This window comes from Diabrotica virgifera, chromosome 7 (genome assembly GCF_917563875.1).
Source record: "Diabrotica virgifera virgifera chromosome 7, PGI_DIABVI_V3a".
In the NCBI taxonomy this organism is placed as follows: Eukaryota; Metazoa; Arthropoda; class Insecta; order Coleoptera; family Chrysomelidae; genus Diabrotica; species Diabrotica virgifera.
The window spans coordinates 154,981,768-155,008,027 of record NC_065449.1 but is presented as its reverse complement, the minus strand read 5'-3'; the positions used below and the strand labels follow the sequence as shown (position 1 = coordinate 155,008,027).

At 32.9% G+C, this 26,260-nt stretch overlaps 1 protein-coding gene across 1 annotated transcript; it reads right to left on the bottom strand.

The window, feature by feature from the left end:
• Window positions 1-1,824: 1,824 nt before the first annotated feature.
• LOC114332632 (uncharacterized) lies at window positions 1,825-24,661 on the bottom strand. Its single transcript, XM_028282455.2, has 2 exons — window positions 24,569-24,661; window positions 1,825-2,198 (listed from the first exon to the last, which is right to left on the bottom strand). The coding sequence occupies exons 1-2, from the start codon at window positions 24,620-24,622 to the stop codon at window positions 1,863-1,865; spliced, it is 390 nt and encodes a 129-aa protein (XP_028138256.1). The 5' UTR covers window positions 24,623-24,661; the 3' UTR covers window positions 1,825-1,862.
• Between the last annotated feature and the right edge of the window lie 1,599 nt (window positions 24,662-26,260).

Genomic DNA, 26,260 nt, shown 5'->3' with positions numbered 1-26,260 from the left:
TATCATGTTGGACATTCTTGCTGTTATATTAAATTGATATTAAAGTCTCTGAAGGTCATGTTCAATCTCTGCAATAGGTATGGCATCATCTGCATAGCATACTATAGAGATAATTTCTTCACCCATTATGTACCCTATACCCAGGTTTTTGTCTTTATAAATATTTTCATCCATGATGAGGTTAAACAGCAGCGGGCTCAACGAGTCTCCTTGACGTATGCCTCTTTCCACTGGTATCGGCATTGTTAGATTGTTATTAGTTCTGGCCTGTATGTTATTCCTGCTGTATACAGGGTGAGGCAAATAAAGGGCCTATTAGAAATATCTCGAGAACTAAAGGCAACAGAATCATGAAAATTTGAATTAACGGGTTTTGAAGAGTCATCGGCTATACCGGAAGTTGCTTATAACTTCGTTTTTTTAAATGGGACACCCTGTATATTTTTACATTTTTGGATTCTCCTCAATATCTTCTTTCTTAAAATATGAGGTTTTGATATATTATACAGGGTATTTTAAGAGATATTTAAGTTTTTTTATTAATTTCGTAGCAACATTCACACCCTGTAGAATTGTAATAGTTTGACATTAAAAGCTCTGCTTACGTTCAAGTGATCTTTAATATAGTCTTTCATTATTAAGAATCATTATTATAAGTAATTTTGATATTTTAGTATACAGGGTTGGTCGAAACCCGGAATGAATATTTTCTGAGTTTTCTTAAATGAAACACCCTGTATTTTATTATTGTAATGAAATGATATTTGATGGTACTTTTTTATTTCTTAAGCATTCCCTATACCTAATTGCTTTAATTTGTGCTTAATTGTTCATCGCACCAACAATCTTAACTACGTAGGTATTTTGATAGCTAAACCATTATTGGTAATTTTAAGGATCAGTCTGGATTAATATGTATTTATTTCTAAAAAATTATTTGTGATTGAAACCTATTTTTTGTTGAAATTAATGTTTAGTTTGAATCACCAATAACTCACAAATTAAAGCAGTTACGTATACGGAATACTTATAAAATAAGAAAGTACCATGAAATATCATTTCATTACAATACTAAAATACAGGGTGTTCCATTTAAGAAAACTAAGAAAATATTCATTCCGAGTTTCGACCACCCCTGTATACTAAAATATCAAAATTAGCTATACTAATGATTCTTAAAAATAATATACTGTATTAAAAATCACCTGAACGTAAGCAGAGCTTTTAATGTCCAACTATTGCCATTCTAGAGGGTGTGAATGTTGCTATGACATTAAAAAAACGTAAATATCTCTTAAAATACCCTGTATAATATTACAAAACCTCATATTTTAAGAAAGAAGATATTGAGGAGAATCCAAAAATGTAAAAATATACAGAGTCTCCCTTTAAAAAGAAACGAAGTTATATGCAACTTACGATATAACCGGAAGTTGCAAAAAGATGAAAATATTTTTATTTAATACATCATCCTTCAAAACCACTTTATTCCAATTTTCATGATCCCGTTGCCTTTAGTTCTTGATATATTTCTAATAGGCCAGTTATCTGCCTCACCCTGTATATTATGTGACATGTTAGCTCCATATATTATATGTCTAATATGTGACGGTATTTTTCGTTTATATAACGGGTGAATTGCGTCATTCAGCTCTACACGGTCGAATGCTTTTTGTAGATCTATGAAGCAAGAGTAAACCGGGAAGTTGTATTCTAGTGATTACAATAACTTGAGAGTTATAAAGAAATAAAATATTTAAATTTGTTAAGAAGTTTATTACTTATTACGAAATTAAATTAAATTAAATTCATTAGTATTTTTTTTAAATACTTATAGTTTATAAAAAACATAAATACGAGTACTACCACTGGGCTACAATTCGAATAATACAAACACTCATATCCCAAATATCATTCAAAGGATCACGAATACTCTTAAAGCAGTCCTTCTCAAGTTGTTCAGGGTTTTCAGGGAAGAATAGTGCTATTATTTTCGGAGCTACTTCTTGATTGACTTGATTATCAGCTGTTATCATACCTAATGATCTCCAACAACATAGATCAAATTCTTTATATGGAAGTCCCCCAGCATTTTGCTCCAAGTTGTCAAGGAGATCTTCAAATTTAAGGCCTAGTTGCTTTCCGCAGTTAAGGATTGGTTCTGTAGTTCCTGGAAGAAGGAATCGGTCCGGAGCTACCTAAAAGAAGTAATATTGATATATGAAACTCGAAGAAGCATTTTACGTTATTTGCGATTAAGATACCGAAAAATGAAACGAATAATATTTAAAACAAAAAACTCGACTTCGTAGGTCCTAGGTTTTCAAGAACTATAACCGGAAGTGTGTTATTTCGCCAATTTTAAAATAGTCACTCATCTGGTAAAAATAGAAACATTGAACACAAGTCCTTATCTGGTCAATACAATTAAAATTACAAAGACGTCATATTATCTTCTAGGACACATAATGCGCCATAGGGAATTTGCGCAGCTCCAGGTAATATTAGAAGGAAAAATCAAAGGTAAAAGGGGTATAGGAAGAAAGAAAAGTCATTGCTCCAAAACATCAGAGATTGGACCCACAAAACAGAGAATGACTTAATTCATCAAGCCCAGAACAGGGAGAAATTTGCCATATTGATCTCCAACCTCAATAGAGAAGACACTAAGGAGGAGGAGGAAAATAGTACTTTCGATTGCATTTGCCGAACCAGAAGTCCGTGGTCAAGTTTCTCACCTTTAATGCCATCTTTGGGTTTGATGCTTTCATTCGACACCTTATTTTACATTTTATCTGTACTAATAACGAAGGAGTTATGTATACGGACGGAAAGTCTTCTTCTTCTTGTAGTTCCTTCTCCTATCGGAGGTTGGCTATCAGCACAACTATCCGTACCTTATTGGCAGCTGCTTTGAAAAGATCTACTGAGCTACAACTGTGTCACTCCCTTAGGTTTCTTAGCCAGGGAATTCTTTGTTTTCCTATGGATCATTTAACCTTAATTTTACCTTACATTATGAGCCTTGACACCTCATATTTCTCTCCTCTGCTAATATCGCCGTAATACTCCAACTTTCTTCTTTTGATGTTACCTCGCAATCTTTTATCGCCTTCGTAACATTTCTGTATTTGAAAATCGTTGGATCCATGGTTATTTCAAAATCCTTCTATAGCACCACTTCTCAAATGCTTCCAACTAATCTACCTTCCTTATTTCTCTCTTGGTCATTATTTTCATTTACTCAGCTTTGTTTTCCTTCTATAGCTAGCCTTCCTACTGTATGTTATTTAGATATAATCATGAACTTGGTTGTCGTAATGTTCATTTGTAGTACACTGTAGTAGACTACCACCCGCCTGCAGTTTGAAAATTGAATTTAAGCGAAAAGCAATGTTTATTTGTATAATAAACATTTTTTTGTTTTTTGACAGCAGTAAAATGTATTTTGAATTAAATAAACTAAATACATTCTTCTTTTTGTGTCAATAAATTTAATTAAAAAAAAAATTTAAACACCCTATATGAACAATTATTATATTGATTCTATATCAATTAATAGAGAATTGAATAAGCTTGCAAATGAGCTAGAACACGATCCCTATTATCATTAAAAAAATCATCGATTACGTCATCATACCCAGATGGATGACGTCACTAGTAAGATTTTTAACACTGCTACGGGATTTTTTCTTAAAGTCGCCGGCTTACGAAATAACGAATGTATTCCTTTAATTTGCACCATACTTATTGTTTATGAAAAAGCTCCCAGTAATAAACGAAAATATTATTGATTGAAAAACAATTTTTCAAAATTAAATAAACCCAAATTACTAATCGGAAACTTGTAGAGAAGTTATTTGACTTCGAGCGTTCAACGAAGCCACACGTAATTACTTTAATAACACCTAGTTTTTGCGGTTTGTTTATAAACGTTGAATACTTAAAGTGAAAAATTGTAAATTATCGACAAAAATTGTCGATACTTGGAAATATACTGTAAGTTATTTAATTTATTTAATTAAATCGAGTTATTACCAATGATTTCGTGTTGGTGCAAGGACCGTACTCAGGTTCCGTAGATCAATAGGAACGAAGCTTCATCATCAAATGCTTTGCCTCAACAAGAAATTCCCAAAAATGAGACTACTTTACCAAAGTTATATTCAACAGTTTGAAATAAACCTACCACTAACTTATTTCCTTCCAAAAAACAAGCAGTTGTAGTAAATTCAGTTCAAAATTCAGAAATCGAGGATCATCTGAATGCTGTAGCCAACTCAGTTGATCCCAGAAATAGACTTGCAATATCCCGAATTGTTAATGATCGTATATGCATCTACTTCACTTCAGAAAATATTGTTAAAACATTTTTGAAAACAGACAATGGGATAATAATAGTAAATCAACATCGCATCCAAGCTAGAAAGCTAATTACTCCAAATGAAAAAACTAATCATTTCTAATGTATCTCCTTCTATACCACATAAAGTAATAGAAAATGAACTCAAGAAGATAGGAATCTATCAAATAACACCAGTAGATTCTTGACGGACCGGAACCTCAAATCCTAGATTTAGGCATATCGTTAGTTTTCGACGTTTTACTTATATAGTCCCTAAGAATCTTGAAAATACTCCCGATTCCATAATAATTAACCACTATCAATCGAACTACCGAATATTTTTCTCACTAGAAAAACAAACTTGTTTTATTTGTAAACAAACTGATCATTTAGAATTTCGATGCCCAAATTCTAATAATAAATCCGCCGATGACCATACAATAAACATTTCCCAATCACAATGTGATCAATCTGTTAGTTCACAACAAGATAAAACTCAACCAACAGTAAATTCTCCCGTATTTATTAAACATATCAGTAATCCACAACCTATTGAAACAATCACTTCACCCGCACCACAAAACTTTACTGAAACAATCACTTCACTCGCACCACAAAACTCTATTGAAACAATCACTTCACCCGCACCACAAAACTCTACTGAAACCATCACTTCACTCGCACCACAAAACTCAACATCTTTCGATAACTCCCAAAAGATGGTGACGGAACCAGTTAAAACAAATGAAACTATAACAGAAACTCAAACAGAAGGGCAAACACCTAAAAGAAATGCTTCTGATATAACAGCTTCTCCTGAACCAGAGTGTGGAAATCCTTTTAAAGAACCCATTACAAAACACAAAGAACAAAAACAGATATCCAAGCCCATCATAACGTAGCTGAAGATATCACTACCCCTGTATAGTTAATTTTTCCAAGATAAGTCGAACAGTAGCAGTTTAAGTCAAGAAGAGCTAATAGATTTATTTGAAAACGCTCACGGAACTTCAGATCCGCTTAGTATTGCTAAAATATACACGGAAGATATCGAAGGGTTAATAGATCTCTTAACCCTCCGTTAGTCGCTATCGTTGTCACACACCGACGACAGAATTATTCATTCGGGTTTTACAAAATAACTGGTTTTTTCTATCGCCACTTTCTGTACCTCGTCGTATCAAGTAACCTCGTGTTAGTATACATTCTTACCTACTTGGGTACAGTTGTAAGATTTTTGTAGCTATTTTCGGTGCAAGACTCCGTAGCGACTAACGGTGTGGTTATTACTTTATTGGCATAACTTGCAGTTCAAGTAAAGATTTAGTATCTTATTATTGCGTTTTATCGGTAAGTTTTGGTCAAATCTTATTTATAGATGTCCTTTGAAGCCGAACAAAAACCTTTGTTGGAATTATGGGAAATGGTTCCTAGCGAATATTTTTATATTACAAATAAAAATATGTACATTGTTATACTAGGGTTTTTCATTTTATATCTGTTGTTTTTCAATAAAATATTTTCAAAAATATTTTTCAGTCACTCCTATATAGAATATAAAATATTTGTATGAATTTTATAGCAATAACTATTTTTTTTAAATTGTCGGTCTCTGACACCGTAGCGACTTTTGATGCTCCGTTTATCCTAGCGACTAACGGAGGGTTAAAAAAGCTTCATGTGTGTGTGTGTGAAAAAATGGCTTGGATGCGAGTCCGTTAGCCACAGATTTTTATTTTATTTTTACCTCAATTTATTAGTTTTGTTATATTACTTAAATGATTATATTTCATAAATCACTTAAATGATTATATTTGTTTCTTTCAAGTAGTTTATGAGTAATTTAAATATTTCCATTTTATGACAACTTAGTAGATATTCTATACTAATTGGAAAATGAACTTGTGTTTGTTGTAAATTGTAATATAATTGATTTATATATCTCTCGTTAATTTTGCATACCAAGAAAATATGGTTTAAAACTCTAATCGAAACATTATCACAAAAACAGACTGATGAAAAAAAAAGCTTCATGAAGAATTTAAATTACTAATGTCCAAATTCACACCGTCCATCATTTTGTCTACAAGAGACACACTTTAAACAACAGAAATTTTACAAACTAAAAAACTATACACCATATATTAAAAATAGACATAATGCAAACCAGGCTAGTGGAGGGACAGCTGTTTATGTACGTAGCCAATATGATACTGAAATAATAGATTTAAATACACAATTAGAGGATATAGCAATAACTCTGAAAGGACCTCAAATAATAAACATCTGCAATATATACATTCTTCCCGGTATTGATTCTTCAGCTCGCGAATTATCAGACCTTTTTAATCAAATTCCTCAACCACGAACTATTTTAGGCGACCTTAATGCACATCATGCTCTATGGGGATCAAGTAAATCAGATAGTCTAGTGCGTAAAATCGAACAAATTATAACTAACCTTAATGTCAACTTATTTAATGACGGTAGTATTACAAGATTTATTGTCTCTACTGGTGGCGGTTCATCAATTGATATTTAAGTCTATGTGACCCTGTTTTACAACCTGGACTCTCTTGGCAAGTAACACCCCTTCTACATGGAAGTGATCACTTCCCAATATTAATAACAAATAATAATGTAACTCCCTCTTCTATCCCGTCTAATAAATGGAATTTAAAGCATGCCGACTGGTCTTTATATTTTTCTTTAATATCTCGATCCGTATCTGAGCTAAATCCTCCCAGCGATGACCATGCAAATATTAATCATATAGTTTCCAGTTTTGTTCAGCTTATAAAAACAGCGGCAGCATTATCCGTAGGTTTTATAAATTTTCCAATAAAACACCCTCCAGTCCCTTGGTGGAATCAAGAATGTAAAGTAGCAATATTAGAAAATCAAAAAGTTCTTTTTACAACTTTAAAAAATTTCCTACACTCCAAAACCAACCCAAATTTAAGCAAAGGAGAGCCTACTGTAGATATATATTGAAGAAAAGTAGGCGAGAAGCGTGGAAAACATATGTCTCGTCCTTAAATTCATCTACTTCTATCTCCTAAGTTTGGAAAATGATTAATAAAATGAATGGTAAAAAATCCTCCAATACAATCCATTATTTAGAATATAACAATCTTACTTGCTCGACGAAAGAACAAATAATTTCTCTACTAGTTGAAAGATATCAAAGACACTCCAGTAATGACAGTCTCTCTACAAAGTCCATAATACACAAACAAAATTTAGAGAACACTTACATAGATTAAGAGGATCATACAAATTCTCCTACTAATGTCAAACTCTCAATGGATGAGTTACTATATTCATTAAACTGTACAAAAGATACCAGTCCTGGACCTGATAATGTTGTTCTGAAGCTATTTTCTTGTGGCATTTTTATAATCAAGTATATTCAAATGGGAAATAAGCCACAATTTTACCTAAAAATGATTTTATTAACGTTTCGACGCCCAAGTCGGGTGTCGTTGTCAAAATAAAAAATAATACTAAATAAACAAAAATGGTGTTGCTTAGTAAAAAATTCTTCTAATAATTTATTTAATCTGACTCATTTATATCGGCAATTCAGACACGTATTATACATTTTAAAGTAGACAACTTTAAAATGATATTGCCAATATTGATGAGTTGCGTTCCTGGGACGACTTTACTAAAAGATAGTTCATTCGATTACATGAAATCAATCCCAACTCAAGAATATCCGCCACAAAAAATCATAGCATGTGATCTGTCTTTAAAAAGACAACCAAATGCAACGGTGGCACTGAAATTCTCGCGTTAGAGATTCCATAGTAAATCCCGAGGGAAAACCAGGAAAAACCTCGTGATACTATCCCGACATCGTAAGTATTTGGGTTTACATTTAGTTTACTCTCAAAAATAATACCAAATTCTGACTTGATATTTTAAATTTTAAACAATATTAAAATACTAAATATGTACTAACTCGATATGTTACTGATTTACTAATTGTGGTATTTTCTTTCTATTGACTTCCTCCTTTAATATGGGTAACCACATCCTACTGCATTCTACCGAGGAATTTGCGACACAATTGGTTTCATTTAGCATAATTAGAGCCGCTTCTTTGATTTTTCTCTTTTTACTATCTGCTTCTTTCAGGACTATACTTGAATCTCTCCACTGAACTCTATGTTCATTATCCCATGCGTGTTGACATATTTGAGATCTATCAAATTCTCTATTTTTTATATAGGACTGATGTTCATTTACTATAAAGTCTAATGGTCTTGACGTTTCACCTATATAAAATTGTTCGCATTCACAAGGTATTTTATAAATACAATTCTTTGTTCTTTCTTGTTCACTGTTAGGTTTAGTTTTAGATAGAATAGATCCCAATGTGTTTGTTGTTTTGAATGTTGTTGATATGTTGAATCTATTTCCTATTGTTTTAAGTTTCTCGGATAGTCCTTTTATATATGGTATTGATATTTTACTCGTATTATTTCTTGTGAATGTTGTAGGATCCCGTTCTAAGTTGTTCTGTTCCATTCGATCCAATCTTGATAATTCCTTATTTATAAACGATATGGGAAAATCATTTTTCAATAAAACAGATGTTAACAATGGTTTTTCTTCTAAAAATGAACTTTCGTTAGAACAAGTAATTTTGGCTCTATCATATAAGGATTTAATGGTTCCCTTTTTAACGTTGATGTTATGATTTGATTTGTAATTGAGATATCTGTTGGTGTGTGTTGGTTTTCTATACACTTGAGTCTCATATCCAGTATCCTTCTTTGAGACCAAAACATCGAGGAAAGGTAGGGTGTTATTGTATTCCTTTTCCATTGTAAACTTTATTGTCTCTTCTTGATCGTTTATAATATTCAGGAACGTATCCAACAATTCCGATCTATGAGGCCATATGGAAAACACATCATCTACATATCTCCACCATACTGTGGGTTTTAAATTTTGTTTAGAAATGATATTAGTTTCGAAATCCTCCATAAATATATTAGCCAATAATGGAGATAAAGAAGAGCCCATTGCGAGACCAAAATTTTGTTTATAGAATTCATTATTTAGTTGAAAATAGGTATTATTAGTACATAATGTCAACAACTCCATTATAGCTGATACATTTAGTCTTATCCTAGTTGTTAATGTATTATCATTTTCTAATTTCGTTTTGATTATGTTTAAAGTTTTATCTAATGGTACATCTGTAAATAAACTGTTTATGTCAAAACTTACTAAAATATTATTTGGATTAAATTCAATATATGATAATTTGTTTAAAAAATGTGTATTTTTTATAAATGTGTCATTATTATTTGCAAATGGTTTTATAATATTTAATAAAAATTTTTATAGTTCACTACAAGGAGAATTGATGATACTACAAATAGGTCTAAGTGGAATATTTGCTTTGTGAATTTTCGGTACTCCATAAAAATGTGGTGTCTTACTGTAATGAGGTGTCATTAATTTTCTTTGATAGTACGTTAGGTCATTTTTAAATTTGAATAAAGTTCTATAGATTTTGTTTTTCAGTGTCTTCGTTGGATCCTTCGTTAATTTGGTATAAGGTCCATTTGTAATTAGATCTGTAATTTTGTCCTCATATTGTACTTTATCCATTATTACAGTTGAGGTTACAGCCAGCATACTCAAGCAGAAGACTCCAAAATATTTTACATAGAGCCAGTGTGTCAATGATCCGGGAAAGGTTACAATTTCATAGATCAAATTTATTTTTTATTGAACAAGACATCGTAAGTATTGAAGATTTGCTTTACGGAATGATATCGAATTCTGATTTTGATCGAATTATTTTTAGTTTACACATAATTTATCAAAATTCATATCAGAAACAAAGAAATATACATTTAAATACATTTAATATTCTTTTAGAACAAAATAGTATACTTACTTTTGATAACCTAAATAGAAATAATGACATATTAGCGACAGTTGTCAATCTATCAAATAGACATTTAAATGCAACGGAAAATTTGGTATTGTCAAAAGGTTTAAACTATGCTGTCACTCATCCATCTATTCCAAAATAAGATATAATTAGCGAAGTGGAAAAAATATCCCAGTGTTTACCAACTCATGAAAAAGAACAATATAGGGTACTATGCAAACTTGAATTGGAAAAATCTAATAAAATTGAACAGAACATCAGCAAGGAGGAAATGAAATCTTTAAAAACTTTAAAAAATGAAGACTCCATAATAATCCTACCAGCGGATAAAGGAAATGCAACTGTAATAATGGATAAAGTACAATATGAGGACAAAATTACAGATCTAATTACAAATGGACCTTATACCAAATTAACGAAGGATCCAACGAAGACACTGGAAAACAAAATTTATAGAACTTTATTCAAATTTAAAAATGACCTAACGCAGTATCAAAGAAAATTAATGACACCTCATTACAGTAAGACACCACATTTTTATGGAGTACCGAAAATTCACAAAGCAAATATTCCACTTAGACCTATTTGTAGTACCATCAATTCTCCTTGTAGTGAACTATCAAAATTTTTATTAAATATTATAAAACCATTTGCAAATAATAATGACACATTTATAAAAAATACAGAACATTTTTTAAAAAAATTATCAAATATTGAATTTAATCCAAATAATATTTTAGTAAGTTTTGACATAAACAGTTTATTTACAAATGTGCCATTAGATAAAACTTTAAACATAATCAAAACGAAATTAGGAAATGATAATACATTAACAACTAGGACAAGACTAAATGTATCAGCTATAATGGAGTTATTGACATTATGTACTAATAATACCTATTTTCAACTAAATAATGAATTCTATAAACAAAATTTTGGTCTCGCAATGGGCTCTTCTTTATCTCCATTATTGGCTAATATATTTATGGAGGATTTCGAAACTAATATCATTTCTAAACAAAATTTAAAACCCACAGTATGGTGGAGATATGTAGATGATGTGTTTTCCATATGGCCTCATAGATCGGAATTGTTGGATACGTTCCTGAATATTATAAACGATCAAGAAGAGACAATAAAGTTTACAATGGAAAAGGAATACAATAACACCCTACCTTTCCTCGATGTTTTGGCCTCAAAGAAGGATACTGGATATGAGACTCAAGTGTATAGAAAACCAACACACACCAACAGATATCTCAATTACAAATCAAATCATAACATCAACGTTAAAAAGGGAATCAATAAATATTTATATGATAGAGCCAAAATTACTTGTTCTAACGAAAATTCATTTTTAGAAGAAAAACAATTGTTATCATCTGTTTTATTAAAAAATGATTATCCCATATCGTTTATAAATAAGGAATTATCAAGATTGGATCGAATGGAACAGAACAACTTAGAACGGGATCCTACAACATTCACAAGAAATAATACGAGGAAAATATCAATACCATATATAAAAGGACTATCCGAGAAACTTAAAAAAATAGGAAATAGATTCAACATATCAACAGCATTCAAAACAACAAACACATTGAGATCTATTCTATCTAAAACTAAACCTAACAGTGAACAAGAAAGAACAAAGAATTGTATTTATAAAATACCTTGTGAAGGCGAACAATTTTATATAGGTGAAACGTCAAGACCATTAGACGTTAGAGTAAATGAACATCAGTCCTATATAAAAAATAGAGAATTTGATAGATCTCAAATATGTCAACACGCATGGGATAATGAACATAGAGTTCAGTGGAGAGATTCAAGTATAGTCCTGAAAGAAGCAGATAGTAAAAAGAGAAAAATCAAAGAAGCGGCTCTAATTATGCTAAATGAAACCAATTGTGTCGCAAATTCCTCGGTAGAATGCAGTAGGATGTGGTTACCCATATTAAAGGAGGAAGTCAATAGAAAGAAAATACCACAACTAGTAAATCAGTAACATATCGAGTTAGTACATATTTAGTATTTTAGTATTATTTAAAATTTAAAATATCAAGTCAGAATTTGGTATTATTTTTGAGAATAAACTAAATGTAAACCCAAATACTTACGATGTCGGGATAGTATCACGAGGTTTTTCCTGGTTTTCCCTCGTGATTTACTATGGAATCTCTAACGCGAGAATTTCAGTGCCACCGTTGCATTTGGTTGTCTTTTTAAAGACAGATCACATGCTATGATTTTTTGTGGCGGATATTCTTGAGTTGGGATTGATTTCATTTAATCGAATGAATTATCTTTTAGTAAAGTCGTCCCAGGAACGCAACTCATCAATATTGGCAATATCATTTTTAAGTCGTCTACTTTAAAATGTATAATACGTGTCTGAATTGCCGATATAAATAAGTCAGATTAAATAAATTATTAGAAGAATTTTTTACTAAGCAACACCATTTTTGTTTATTTAGTATTATTTTGTATTTTGACAACGACACCCGACTTGGGCGTCGAAACGTTAATAAAATCATTTTTAGGTAAAATTGTGGCTTATTTCCCATTTGAATATACTGGACCTGATAACATTCCAATTGCCTTTTTAAAATCATTACCAGAAGAAGGTAAACAATACTTACTAAAAATTTACAATTTTATTTGGACAAAGAAATTATTTCCAGATAGTTGGTACCAGTCAATTATTATTCCAGTCATTAAGCAGGGAAAAAGTAAATCAGACCCTGAGTCTTATCGACCGATCTCCTTAACATGTTCTATATATAAAATTCTGGAGAAATAGTAGGCATCAGGCTACTGTGGTATCTAGCAGATAAACAACTTCTTACCCCTATTCAAAGTACGCTTATATGCTGATGATCTTGTCATATTTTCTCGAGGGAAAAATGTTTTAACACTTACCAGATATATACAAGCCTCTATCAATCAACTAGAAAATTGGTCAGAGAGAATGATGTGGTCTACAGTTTTGTCCAAAAAAAAACAAAAGCAGTTTTCTTTAGCAACAATCCAAAAAACATCATATTACCACCTAATCTCACCTTAAATTCGTTACCTATTGCTTATGTTGAATCAACTACCTTCTTAGGAATGAAACTAGACCATAGTTTAACATGGAAAGATAATATTTTTCCTCTTCGATAAACAACTCAAATTAGCCTATTATTGAAAAGCATATCTCACAAACAATGGGGAGCTGATTTCCAAACACTCATAACTGTCTACAGAAATCTTATTCGTTCTAAACTAGATTATGGCGCAAGTTATAGTACAACGACCGCTATCATCCAGTATATTCTACCACGTGGAATCAACACGAGGCTACGCCGCGTCGCAGCGTTGAACATTCTGGACCTAATTGCGACGTATTGGACAGCAAGATCAGCAATTATAAAATTATAAAACACCATGTAAAAATCAATATTTTTCAGTCTGATTAAAATCTCTAAATAAAAGTCTAATTTAAATGTTCAAGTAAAGTCTGATTTTAAATTATTGAGTTGTATCTAAAATCTTTGTTTGTCGAAATAAAAGTTTTAATTGTGAAGTTTACTTTTTTAAAAAAGTGTTTTTCCAAAGAACATTCATAATTGGCGCAGAGTCAGTACGGAAGTGGAAGAGTCTTTACAGATCCTCGTCACTTTTAAGTGTTTGTCCACTGTTCCAAGAACCAGCCCCAGGGAAACCGTTGCAGAGTTCACCCAAGGGAATTAGCAGTTAGAAATAGAAGTTTAGGAGCCTTCAGGAGCAAAGGAATGCACATCGGCATCGTCTTTATCCTGTAAGCGATTTTTATTATTACTTAGAATTAAGAAGATTAATTTTGAAAGAGATATTATTAAATCAGACTCCTCTGAGTCCTTAGATTGAATCAGAGCTAGATTAAGAAGATAAAAACAAAGATTTGAATAAATTAATAGAAAGATTAAAATAATTTAGAAATATCTCCTCTAAGTCCTTAGATTAGAGCCAGATTTAGAAATTTATTTAAAGAAAAATTTGAATAGCTTAATAAATACTATATATTAATAAACACTAGAGATTAATAGATAAATAATAAGCAGTTTAAGATTGATATATTTGAAATTACTATACGTATTTGACTATTGACTATATATATTGAAATTTTTTTTTTAAATATGGCAGTTCCACAATTTGACGTGAAAAATTTATGCATTCTTCCAAATTTCGACGGAAACCCAAATGAATTACATGAATTTATTAAAGTTTGTACAATACTTCTAAACCATTATTATGATAGACTAAATGCAGCTAATATCCAAAATAAATTTTTGCTTCATGGTATTATAAGTAAATTAACAGGTAGAGCCAAAGAAGTTATATCTGTATATGGATGCGAAACTTTTGACGAAATAAAAAATGCATTAATTCAAAATTTTGGAGACCAAAGAGACGAAAATTCGCTTAGAAGAGACTTAGTAAATTTAAGACAAGGAGCAACAGAATCTATCATGCATTTTTACGAAAAAATAATGGGACTTTTAAGCTGTATCAACAATTACTTAGAATTACATACTGTAAATGCCGACATTAAAAGAAGCAAACAGGAATTTTTCCGTCAACAAGCTCTTACAACATTTTTAGCAGGCCTACGAGAACCAATGGGCTCTGTTATCAGAGCAATGAGACCAGGAAGTTTAGCTACGGCGATACAATACGTACAGGAAGAAAATAATGTTAGATATCTTCAAAAAAATCAAATAAGTCAACCTTCAACATCAGGAAGAAGCGAAAATTATCAAGAACGCCGACCTCAGAGACAGCAAATGCCTTTACCTGTCCAAAAACCATTTTATCAACAGCAAAATTTTGCACCTCCGCACTGGCAGCAACCAATCAGGCAATTCTACCCACAGAATCAGTTTCAACAACCCCATCGACAACAAAACTTCAACCAATTTAGACAAAATTCAAACCCTCCAGCATTCAGGACCCAGAACCAGTCAAATGTATGGGCACCCAAACCCGGACAGCCAAAGCAGCCTAGACCAACACCTATGAGTGGAATATCAGAAACCACAACCGGAGGCCGTCAAAAATTTACACCAAATTACCGAGCACAACCAAAATTCACCGTAGAAGAACTTTACAATATACAATGCCACGGAGATGAGCAAGAAGAGAATGCTGACTACAATGATTACTATGAACCCGAATACGACAATTTTCTACAAGATACATACGAAAATCAACCAACCGAATACGAAGAAAACGTAAATTTTCGAGAGGACCCACCAGAAGCAGCCGAAACGTAATTGAACTTCATTCATTTCCCGACAAGAAGGAGCTACCGTACATTGAAATTTCTGAGCCTTCTTTACGACTTTTAATCGATACAGGATCCACAAAGTCATTTCTTAATCCAGAAATAGCTTCTTCATATTTTCCAAATTATATAAAACACGAACCCTTCATCGTCACATCAATTTTTCAAAATTATTCCCAAAAATATTGTGCTGAAATTCCTTCATTTTCAGAATTTAATTCTGACAGCAAAATGAAATTTTATCTCTTCAAGTTTCACAAAACTTTCGATGGTCTTATTGGCCTCGATAATCTAAAACTCTTCGAAGCCCAATTAAACTTTCCTAAATCACTTCTAGTTACAAAAGATTCTACAATCCCTATCAAATATTATGAAACAAACAAAACACAATTTTATTCCATCCATTTGGAGCCAAATTCAATTAGCCAAGTCAAAATTCCAGTCAAAGAAGAAAAAGGAACCATCATTATTCCAGCTCAAAAAGTACAAGGGGTCGTAGTACGAGAAGCCCTTACTAACGCCGAGAACCACCTCGCCTGGACCGAAATCGCCAACTTCACGTCAGAACCCATTCACCTTTCTCTTATGGAACCACTCGAAAGCCAGGAAATAGACATTCAAGATTTCCATATATATTCCATGGAAACAACCTCCGGACCAGACTACAGACAAGATATCGACGAATTAATTAAAACCGAACATCTTAACGAAGAAGAAGAGGATCAAGTTCGTCAGCTATGCCCGAAAATTCTCCGATATATTTCATCAACCAGACACTCCTCTCAGCTTTACTAACGAAGTTAAACACCACATCAGAACCAAGGATGAAGAGCCTGTATATACGAAATCATACCGGTATCCGTATGTGCACAAAGAAGAAGTAAAGAAACAAATCTCTTCAATGTTAGAGCAAGGGATCATATGACCAAGCCAATCGCCATGGTCCTCGCCTATTTGGATTGTGGCAAAGAAACCAGATTCATCCGGTAAAATAAAGTGGAGGATAGTGGTAGATTATAGAAAGGTCAACGAGAAGACAATTGACGACCGATACAGAATTCCTCACATTAGCGATATTTTGGACAAATTGGGAAGATGTCAATATTTTACGACCCTCGACTTAGCGAGCGGATTTCATCAAATCGAGATGGCTGAAGAAGACATTCCCAAAACAGCATTTAATGTGGAAAATGGACACTATGAATATTTAAGAATGCCATTTGGACTTAAGAACGCTCCGTCCACGTTCCAACGTATGATGGACAACGTATTGAAGGGACTTCAAGGAGAAATATGTCTCGTCTATATGGATGACGTAATAGTATACTCAACATCACTACAGGAACACATAGTAAATCTCACAAAAGTATTCCAACGATTAAGAGAAGCCCGACTAAAAATCCAAGTTGACAAATGAGAATTTTTAAAAAAAAGCAAGTTAATTTTCTGGGACACGTAGTCACACAAGAAGGAATAAAACCGAATCCAGCGAAAATTGAAGCGATAGAAAAATGTCCAATACCGAAAACAGCAAAAGAAATTAGAGGATTCCTTGGACTCTTGGGATATTACAGAAAGTTTATTCGAGACTTCGCAAAAATCACAAAACCTCTAACAAGATGCTTGAAAAAGGACGCAAAGATCGAACATACACCCGAATTCGTAGAATGCTTTGAAACATGCAGGAAATTATTAATGAATGAGCCTTTATTGCAATATCCAGATTTTTCCAAACCGTTTAACCTCACAACAGATGCCAGCAATTTTGCTATCGGAGCAGTATTTTCCCAAGGACCAGTTGGCAGTGATAAACCAATTGCCTTCGCTTCCAGGACACTAAATGAAACTGAGACCAAATACTCAACAATAGAAAAGGAAATGCTAGCAATGGTGCGGGCAACTAAGTATTTCCGACCTTACCTATTTGGAAGGAAATTTAAAATACTTTCAGACCACCGTCCCTTGCAATATCTATTTTCCCTAAAGGAACCCAACTCCAAACTAGTACGTTGGAGATTCAAATTAGAAGAATTTGACTACGAGGTAATTTACAAAAAAGGAAAAGCTAATACCAATGCCGACGCACTGTCTCGAATCGAAATTCACACAAAGGAAACTAAGGACATCGATTCACAAATTAAGGAAGTATTTGACGACTTAGTAGACATGGAAGACGATGGATGGTCAACGACTAATAATCCAGATGCAGATCGAATAATCGACGAGATTATAGAAGAAAAAGCAACAGAATTAATCCAAAAAAACATCCCAAAAGACAATGTTGAAAACGAAGATCAAAACATCCAAGAAGACACTGTTGAAAACGAAGATCAAAATATGGATGAAGACGGAAATGAAACAATACATACAGCAGTAGAAAACCCAATTCTTGGTATACCTATTTCGGAAAAACCACTTAACTTCTACAATAACCAAATTATAGTCAAAATCGTCAACTACAATCCACGACCTCCAGCAATTATACAAACCTTTCCGAATAAAAGACGTTATCATATCCAGCTATCGAAGGATCAGCTAAAAGCTGATACCATAAAAATTTTTAAGGAACACCTCAACCCGAAAAAGAAGTATGCAATTTTATTTGAAGCAGAAGAAGAAATTTTTGCAGAAATTTGCGAAATTATCAGAAAAACTTTTAAAAACAGCGCATATGACTTAGTAAAATGTAATCTTTTATTGGAAGATGTTAACCTAGAAGAACAACAAAAGGAAATTATAAAAAACTATCATGAAGGTAAAACGAACCATAGAGGAATAGCTGAAACAGAAAGCCAAATAAGAAGAAAATATTACTGGCCTAATATGAAGAATGACATAGAATATATCATAAACTTCTGCGATATATGTCAAGAAAATAAATATGACAGACTTCCTCCCAAACCAAAATTTATGGTTACACCAACTCCCACTAAACCACTGGAAATAGTTCACATCGATTTATTCCAGGCTGATGGACAGAAGTTTCTAACCATAATAGACGCATTTTCGAAGTATGGACAAGCCTATCCAATAAATGGAGGAAACGCAATCAATGTACTCAACGCCCTACTAATTTTTATATCCCATCATGGACTTCCAACAATGATAGTAGCCGATAATGGTACGGAATTCAAAAATGGAGTAATACAAGAATTTGTAGATTCCCATAAAATCTCAATCCACTATACGACACCAGAGAATCCGCAATCCAACGGGATGATTGAGAGACAGTAGGGTAGGGGCTTCTTTTATAACTTTACAAAAAGACTTCTCCTTCTCACTGTCCCTACGATCAACCGTATTTTCCGCAGAACTTTTTTCTATTTTGCAAGCAATAACATTTGTAAACAATAAAAATATAAAAAATTCTTTGATAATAACCGACTCTTTAAGTGCCCTCAACTCTATGAAACAGTTATACGCAAAAAATCCCATCTTATTATTGATAAACTCAGAACTAATGAGATGTCAAGAAAACGACCGATTTGTTAAATTCCTTTGGGTTCGGTCACACTGTGGTATAACTGCAAATGATAAAGCTAATCAGTTGGCAAGGGAAGCAATAGATAATCCACAATCAACATTAGTCACTAATGCATTCATAGCGACCTGAAGCAATACTTTAAAAACAAAATAAGTGAGAATTGGCAACTTCAATGGAGCAATTCAGAGACATCTATGAAAAACATTAAAGAAGAGGTAGCTGTATACAATCTCCCATGCAAGCGACGAGACCAAGTATGCATATCTAGGTTACGTATAGGACATACGAAGTTAACACAAGATTACCTTCTAAGTAACGAACAAATTCCCATTTGCTACAGTTGTAATTGTGTAACTACAGTGAACCATGTGCTAGTGGACTGCCCTTTGTACACTCTAGAGCGGCATCAAGCTGGTTTACCGACTACATCCAAAGAGTGCTTAAACGGTTTAAATAACGATAGAACTATAAACTTTTTAAAAAATGTAAGACTCCTTCACAAAATCTAATGTAACATTTTAATCATTTATGTAATTATTGTACCATGCTAATAACCCGTAGTGGTTGATGCAATTTTGTAAATAAAAAAAGCTTGTAGAGAAATATTTGAGCCTAAAACTGTACCTAAAATATTAGGTTCCGTTAGACTTCTTTACGTCAAACTTAAAAACAATAGTTTTTCTTCAGAATCCAATCATGCAAAAAAAAGTTGAATATTTATTTTCTAATGAAGACGCAAATTTCCCTTTATGTGTTAACAAAAATCAAAATTTTACTAGAGCGTAGGCGCAAAATTTCGGGCTAACATTTTTTAAATGCATTCATTTTTTTCGAATCCTGAGTAAACTTATAGGTATTTTTAAAAAATTTAAAAGCAGAATGAAACAATACATTATCATATTACCGAGGGCCGAATGTCCCTTGGAATAAAAAAAACGTTTCTTTTGAATGAGATACAGTGGAACCCCGATAAGTCGGCCCCCGATAACCCGGAAGTCCGGCTAACCCGGACCGATTTTCATCAGATAAACATTTTGATTTTCAATATTTTGTATTTTAGTCCTGTCGCCAGGGGGGTACAACGGCCTTCTTAATTCAGATGGACTTACCCAAGTTTTTTTTATGTATTTTGACCCGTAGAACACGAATTTTTTGGGTAACAGTTGATCCGGATGTCGATAAGATTGTTATAAACAAAGAAGTTGAGGAATTACATAACAGCGATTTCTCGCAAAACAAAACATTTTTTTGTATTTTTTGGGTCATTCTAACCAAAAAATGTTTCTACAAGTTTTTTCGTAGGATGCATAGTTTTCGAGATAAACGCGGTTGAACTTTCAAAAAATCGAAAAATTGCAATATTTTAACCCGAATAACGTTTGAATAAAAAATAAAATAGCAATTCTGCTTACCGCCTTTAAAAGTTTAAGTAAAATTATATAGGTCTGGATCCCGCGTATGAAAAAAAAGTTGATTAATAGCAAGCTGAAAATTTGTTAATAGCTTAAGGGTGTCTAGTCGAACAAACTTTGATATATGGGAACACTGGAACAGGGGAAGTTTTAATTGAGGAACAGGTTAAAAATTTGGAACGGTCAGACCACGAAAACGGCACATGTATTTTGTCCGACAGAACAGACTTAAACTCTTCGAACAGATATTAAACTCTCATGCAAAAATCAGACTGCTATTTATCACCAAATGGGCGTTTTAATGAGTGGAACATGTAGAATATGTCAAATGACAGGAATTATGACAGGTGATAAATAGCAGTCTGATTTTTGCATGAGAGTTTAATCTCTGTTCGGAGAGTTTAAGTCTGTTCTGTCGGACAAAATAAATGTGCCGTTTTCGTGGTGTGACCGTTCCAAATTTTTAACCTGTTCCACAATTAAAACTGCCCCTGTTCCAGTGTTCCCATATATCAAAGTTTATCCGACTAGACTCCCTTAAGCTATTAACAAATTTTCAGCTTGCTATTAATCAACTTTTTTTTCATACGGGGGATCCAGACCTAATATCTGTTTTGAATATTTGCATTGCTAAAAATTTATTTTTTGATTGTTAGAAAAAGCTGTAAACGCATAGTGTTTCCCGTGCCTAATACATGCGTTTTAATGCATGCTACTTAGAAATAGCCCCGCTTGCACTTTTACCTCCTCTACGTACTCGTTCGATTTTAAATGAGAAATCATTGAAACATCACTCAAGCACTAGGTGTTTATAGCTTTGTTTTAACAATAACATAATACATTTTTAGCAATACAAATAATTAAAACCGATAAAATTTGACTTGAACTTTCAAATGCGGTAAGCAGAATTGCTATTTTATTTTTTAATCAAAAGTTTTTCGGGTTCAAAAATTCCAATTTTTCGATTTTTTGAAAGTTCAACCGCGTTTATCTCGAAAACTATGCATCCTACGAAAAAATTTGTAGGAACATTTTTTGGTTAGAATGGCCCAAAAAATACAAAAAAATGTTTTGTTTTGCGAGAAATCGCTGTTATGTGATTCCTCAACTTCTTGGTTTATAACAATCTTATCGACATCCGGATCAACTGTTACCCAAAAAATTCGTGTTCTACAGGTCAAAATACATAAAAAAACTTAGGTAAGTCCATCTGAATACAGGAGGCCGTTGTACCCCCCCTGGAGACAGGACTATTTTGACAACGTCCCGATTTGGGCGTCGCGAAACGTTAATAAAATTATTTTTCAGTTTAATTTTGGCTTATTTCCCATCAGACAAACCTTTAGTTAATTAGTTAATTAGTTAATTATCAGACAAACCTTTCAACAACAAAAATGTATGTAATATTTTAACCTCGGAAACCTTTTTTTGGATGGTGCTAGAAAGGTCACCAATGGAGACACTGCGACGGCAGCCAGATGGTAGGTGGAGAGCGAGTCGTGGGTTCGAAACTAGCTTTTGGAACGTGGAAGGGAGCCAATAGAAGAAATAGGTAAAGATAAGACAAGAGAAGGTAGATAAGAGAAGAGAGAGAAACAGATAAAAAGATAGATAGGTAAATTTACCTAAGATAAGAGAAGAGATACAGGGCGCCACTTAACTTTTTGGGGTTGAAAGGGGAAAATTAAGAAACCTTAGAAACGAAAACAGGTAGGTTAGAAAAGATAATGAGGTTCTGAGACCAAATACAAGAAAAGATATAGACAGTTAATTAGTAAATATTTAGCGGTAATTTATTATCAGGGAATTTATTATGAGTTGATAAATAAAACCAGTAAAATAAATAAAAAACAATATATTAAACAAATGGCTCACCAGAAGGGTGAGTCCAAAAAAAAACACAAGAAATAAAGAGAAAACAATGTATATACACCCATCAAAACTGCACCAACAATTAATGTGTTGTGGTGTACAGTTAGAAATAAACAAAAATTATGATGGAATAAATACAAGTAACATATTATAACAAAAACATGCACAATTAAAAACACAGTAAAGAGAGCCTGGTTATGAATTAAAAAAAAACAAATCAAGCATCTATAATGAGAAATCTCTCTTTACTGGTTGAGGGCTTATCTCGAGATAACGGATATGGTAACCTTAATGATTGATAGAAAACATAACGTACAAAGATATAATAAAATTGAATGCAAAGCATACAAAGTTAACAAACGTTTACTGTTCAAAAATCAAAAACCAGCCCGCACTTGGTTTTATAAACAAAAAGCCAATCGCACAGCTATTAAGGAATTAGTGAATGTTTGTACTTGGTTTTGACAATGAAAAGTTGTATTAATGAATAAAGGATTGTATTGATGAAATCGCTGATGAGATTCATCGGAGGTTAGCCTTAACCACAGATGAAGATATGTTGAGGTAGATAGCCCATAGATTGCTCTATTTTTGAAAGTAGTTTTAGCTAGGATTATTAAGACACTTATAGTTGCTCAGCCTCTTAATCTGCACTGACTCTATATTATTTACTTTACTTAGTAAGCAACACTGAAGTTATTTGGTAATTGAATCTAATCGTATGTTAGATCCAATTACAGATACGATAAGAGAGTGAATATCACTCAGATAAGATATACGGTAGATCAGATATACGGTACTCTAGAGATACACGTCTGTACTTCTAGCCATTCAGCCGCTAAGTCTCTTTTTTCAGTCTTTGCGATGCTCTTTTTTCAAAAAAAAAGTGGGAGTATATCCCCTCTCAAAAAAATTGCATTTCTCAAAAGGAACCGACCTATTTGCGTTTTTAAGTAAAGTAACGTTGTTTGAGTTGTAAAGTGTTAAAAAAAATAGATCATTTGAAATAGGGTCGCGCTTCAAACAGACCGCAAGAGGAAGCAACGAACCTAACGGGGGTTTTCGAAAGGGAAAGTTAATTGAAATATTACCGAAACGGAGAGTGATCATGAAACCTGGTAATGCCCATTCCCTCTTTGAATACAATGGAATACCTAACGGAATCTTGGTAGTAAACTTTGGGGAGGTTTCTTAACGGAACCTCTTATACTAACAGATAACAATAACAGTTTATTAGGGTCTCTATAACTTATTTGTGTTTGTCGTACCGACAACGAAATGTGCTAGTACCGCTAAGTTTCTACCGTTATGGTAATAAAATTAGCCAGAGGTAGTTATTTACGAAAACGGCCATAGGCGTACCCGTAATGAGTACTAGTGGGTTTAAAATTTACTCCAACGGGTAAATTAATTAATAACTAATTCTATTATATAAAAAAAATGTTACAATATAATATTTGAGAGATAATGTGTATGTGTGTAATTTAGACTATACGATATTAAAACTTTGGCGAATGGATTTAGTGTCCGCAGTCATATAAACCCAAACAAACAACAACGATATTAAAAATGACTCATAGCACACGCCGCAGAAACAACAGGCACCTGTCTGTAGTACATATTCCTTTTTATTTCAAACTGTCTTAGCATTGTTTTGGAAAGACCATTTAAAAAATTCTTTTATAAACAATGATCTTTAGTTTTCACTGTTCTTAAATAGCATTACATCGTTGTGACTGTATTGTGTGTCTTGTATTGTTCGCTTCCGTTTGCTTTCATTTGTGTTTGGTGTTTATTTTATTAATTTTGATGAGTAGGTACTGTGCATATTTATAAATATATTTCATGTTATTTCAATTCTAACGGAGTTTATCTGTAAGTATACCGTATTTTATTAATTTTTACCATATTCTCCGGCTATCTCGGATTTTCGATAACCCGGATTGGCCGCGGTCCCGATTAATCCGAGTTATCGAGGTTCCACTGTATTTAAATTTAAAAATCACACCCAATTTTCTCTTTTTTAACCCTGTAACTTTCTGGCCCCGGCAATAATGTAATCTTTCATTCTGCATTTAAATTTTGTAAAAACACTTAGATATTATACCTATTTATCAGGATTTGGAAAAATATCAATGCATTTAAAAAGCATTGCCCGAAATTTAGCGCTTACGCTATTAAATACAGACTATTGCTTTTGTACTTCTATTGTTTCTAAAATACTTACCTTACTATCCACGAAAAAAACTAAAACCAGCAAAATCATTGTGTACTTCAACATTGTAAGTCAGCTTCGATTAAAAAGAATAAAATCAGATTTTGAAGGTATCATCTTAATATGGGTTCCTTATGTATTTATAGCATTCAGCTTCTGCGTAATATCTTGTTAATGTATGTAAGATGCGTTAGCAATTTAACATAAATGTATCGTTTAAATGCATGTTTACAATAATTATCATCTTCATCTAATAGTATAAGAGCTGTGAGACATTTTTGAGTAGGTATTTTAGACAACCTGAAAATTTTTCAGGTGACTTTTCCATGATAGCCTAATGAAAAATGCCGGTCTGGCTGGAGGGTAGCGGTTATTTTCCCCAAAAATCCCCCCCAAAGTTAAAAAAGGGTAAAAATTTTTATTACAAAAAATATCATTGACGTGACTTTAAACTAAATTTAAATATTCAAATATAAAGAAAATAACAGGCCAGGCGATTTGAGGGCGATTTTAACTCTGCAAGATACTTGCATGGGCGTCCCAGCATTATTTGCAGAGGATGCATCTGAACTTCAGAAGATTTCATCTGAATCTGTACATACTATTAACGAGTATGAAATATACAAACATAACTTGCATAGCTATGCACATTCCTTCCGGACAGGGAGGTGCAATTGTTATTTTGACAGGGTATCTTTTAATATTAAAAATAAATATCCTAAAAAAGACAGGTTTTTTTTGGTGAAATTGGTGAAAATCACTGTCATGTGATCAAACAAATTACGCGTGCATATAAGTGAAAAGCGCTATAGCCCTTAACTGGTCCGGCGTCGTCTGACAGACGATTCAATCATTTTGATTATTTTTTATTGGAAATTGGCACCGCCCACAGGCAAGTCGTTCTATCTAATCCTTAAACTATTGGAGCTTGACAAGTGGGTGTATTTGAGACAAGTTTCTCTCAGTTCCTAAAAAGTTATCGCAACAGTTAGGTTGAGAGTAGTTCCTCAGACGACGCCGGACCGTTTGTGTCACTTTTTTGTGTTCATACTTGGAGTTCAAGAAGAGCAAGAGGATGTTCTTATTTTAGAAAAAGCGCAAGATTTGCAGTTTATGTCCTTGTAGAAAGCGCAGGATGACAAAATACCGGTGCTTGAGTTGCAAAAAGCATGTTTGCTTGGGATGTATAAAACCACTACCTACGTAAAAATTGCATATAAAATAGGTAAAGTTTGACTAATGCTGGAAAAAAACATTTTTGATCGATTTTTATTTTACCTAGTTTTTTGTTTAGTGTGCAGTTTGAACATCTATCCTAGCAATACATTTTTTTTTTCATGTTGTTTTTTATATTTTTTTATTTACTTTACAAAACTATGTACTTTTTCACAAATATTTGTGCGGATTTCAGTTTTATTTTAATATTTTTTTCTTAACAAAAATAATGCCCAAATCTAATACGTTCACTTTTATATAAACATATCAAGGTATGTTTGTAACATTTATTCTTAATAAAAAAATTATTTTCGAGTGTTGTTTTGCTTTCTTGAAAAGAGTAGTTTCGCAGACGACGCCGGACCAGTTACGCTACTGCTACAGTACCGGACCAGTTAAGGGATAGGTAAGCACCAGTGTGAGAAAGAGCGTATACCGATAGCTGTTTGTGTCCCATATTGTAGCTGAGCGGGTCCGTTCGCTCGAGAA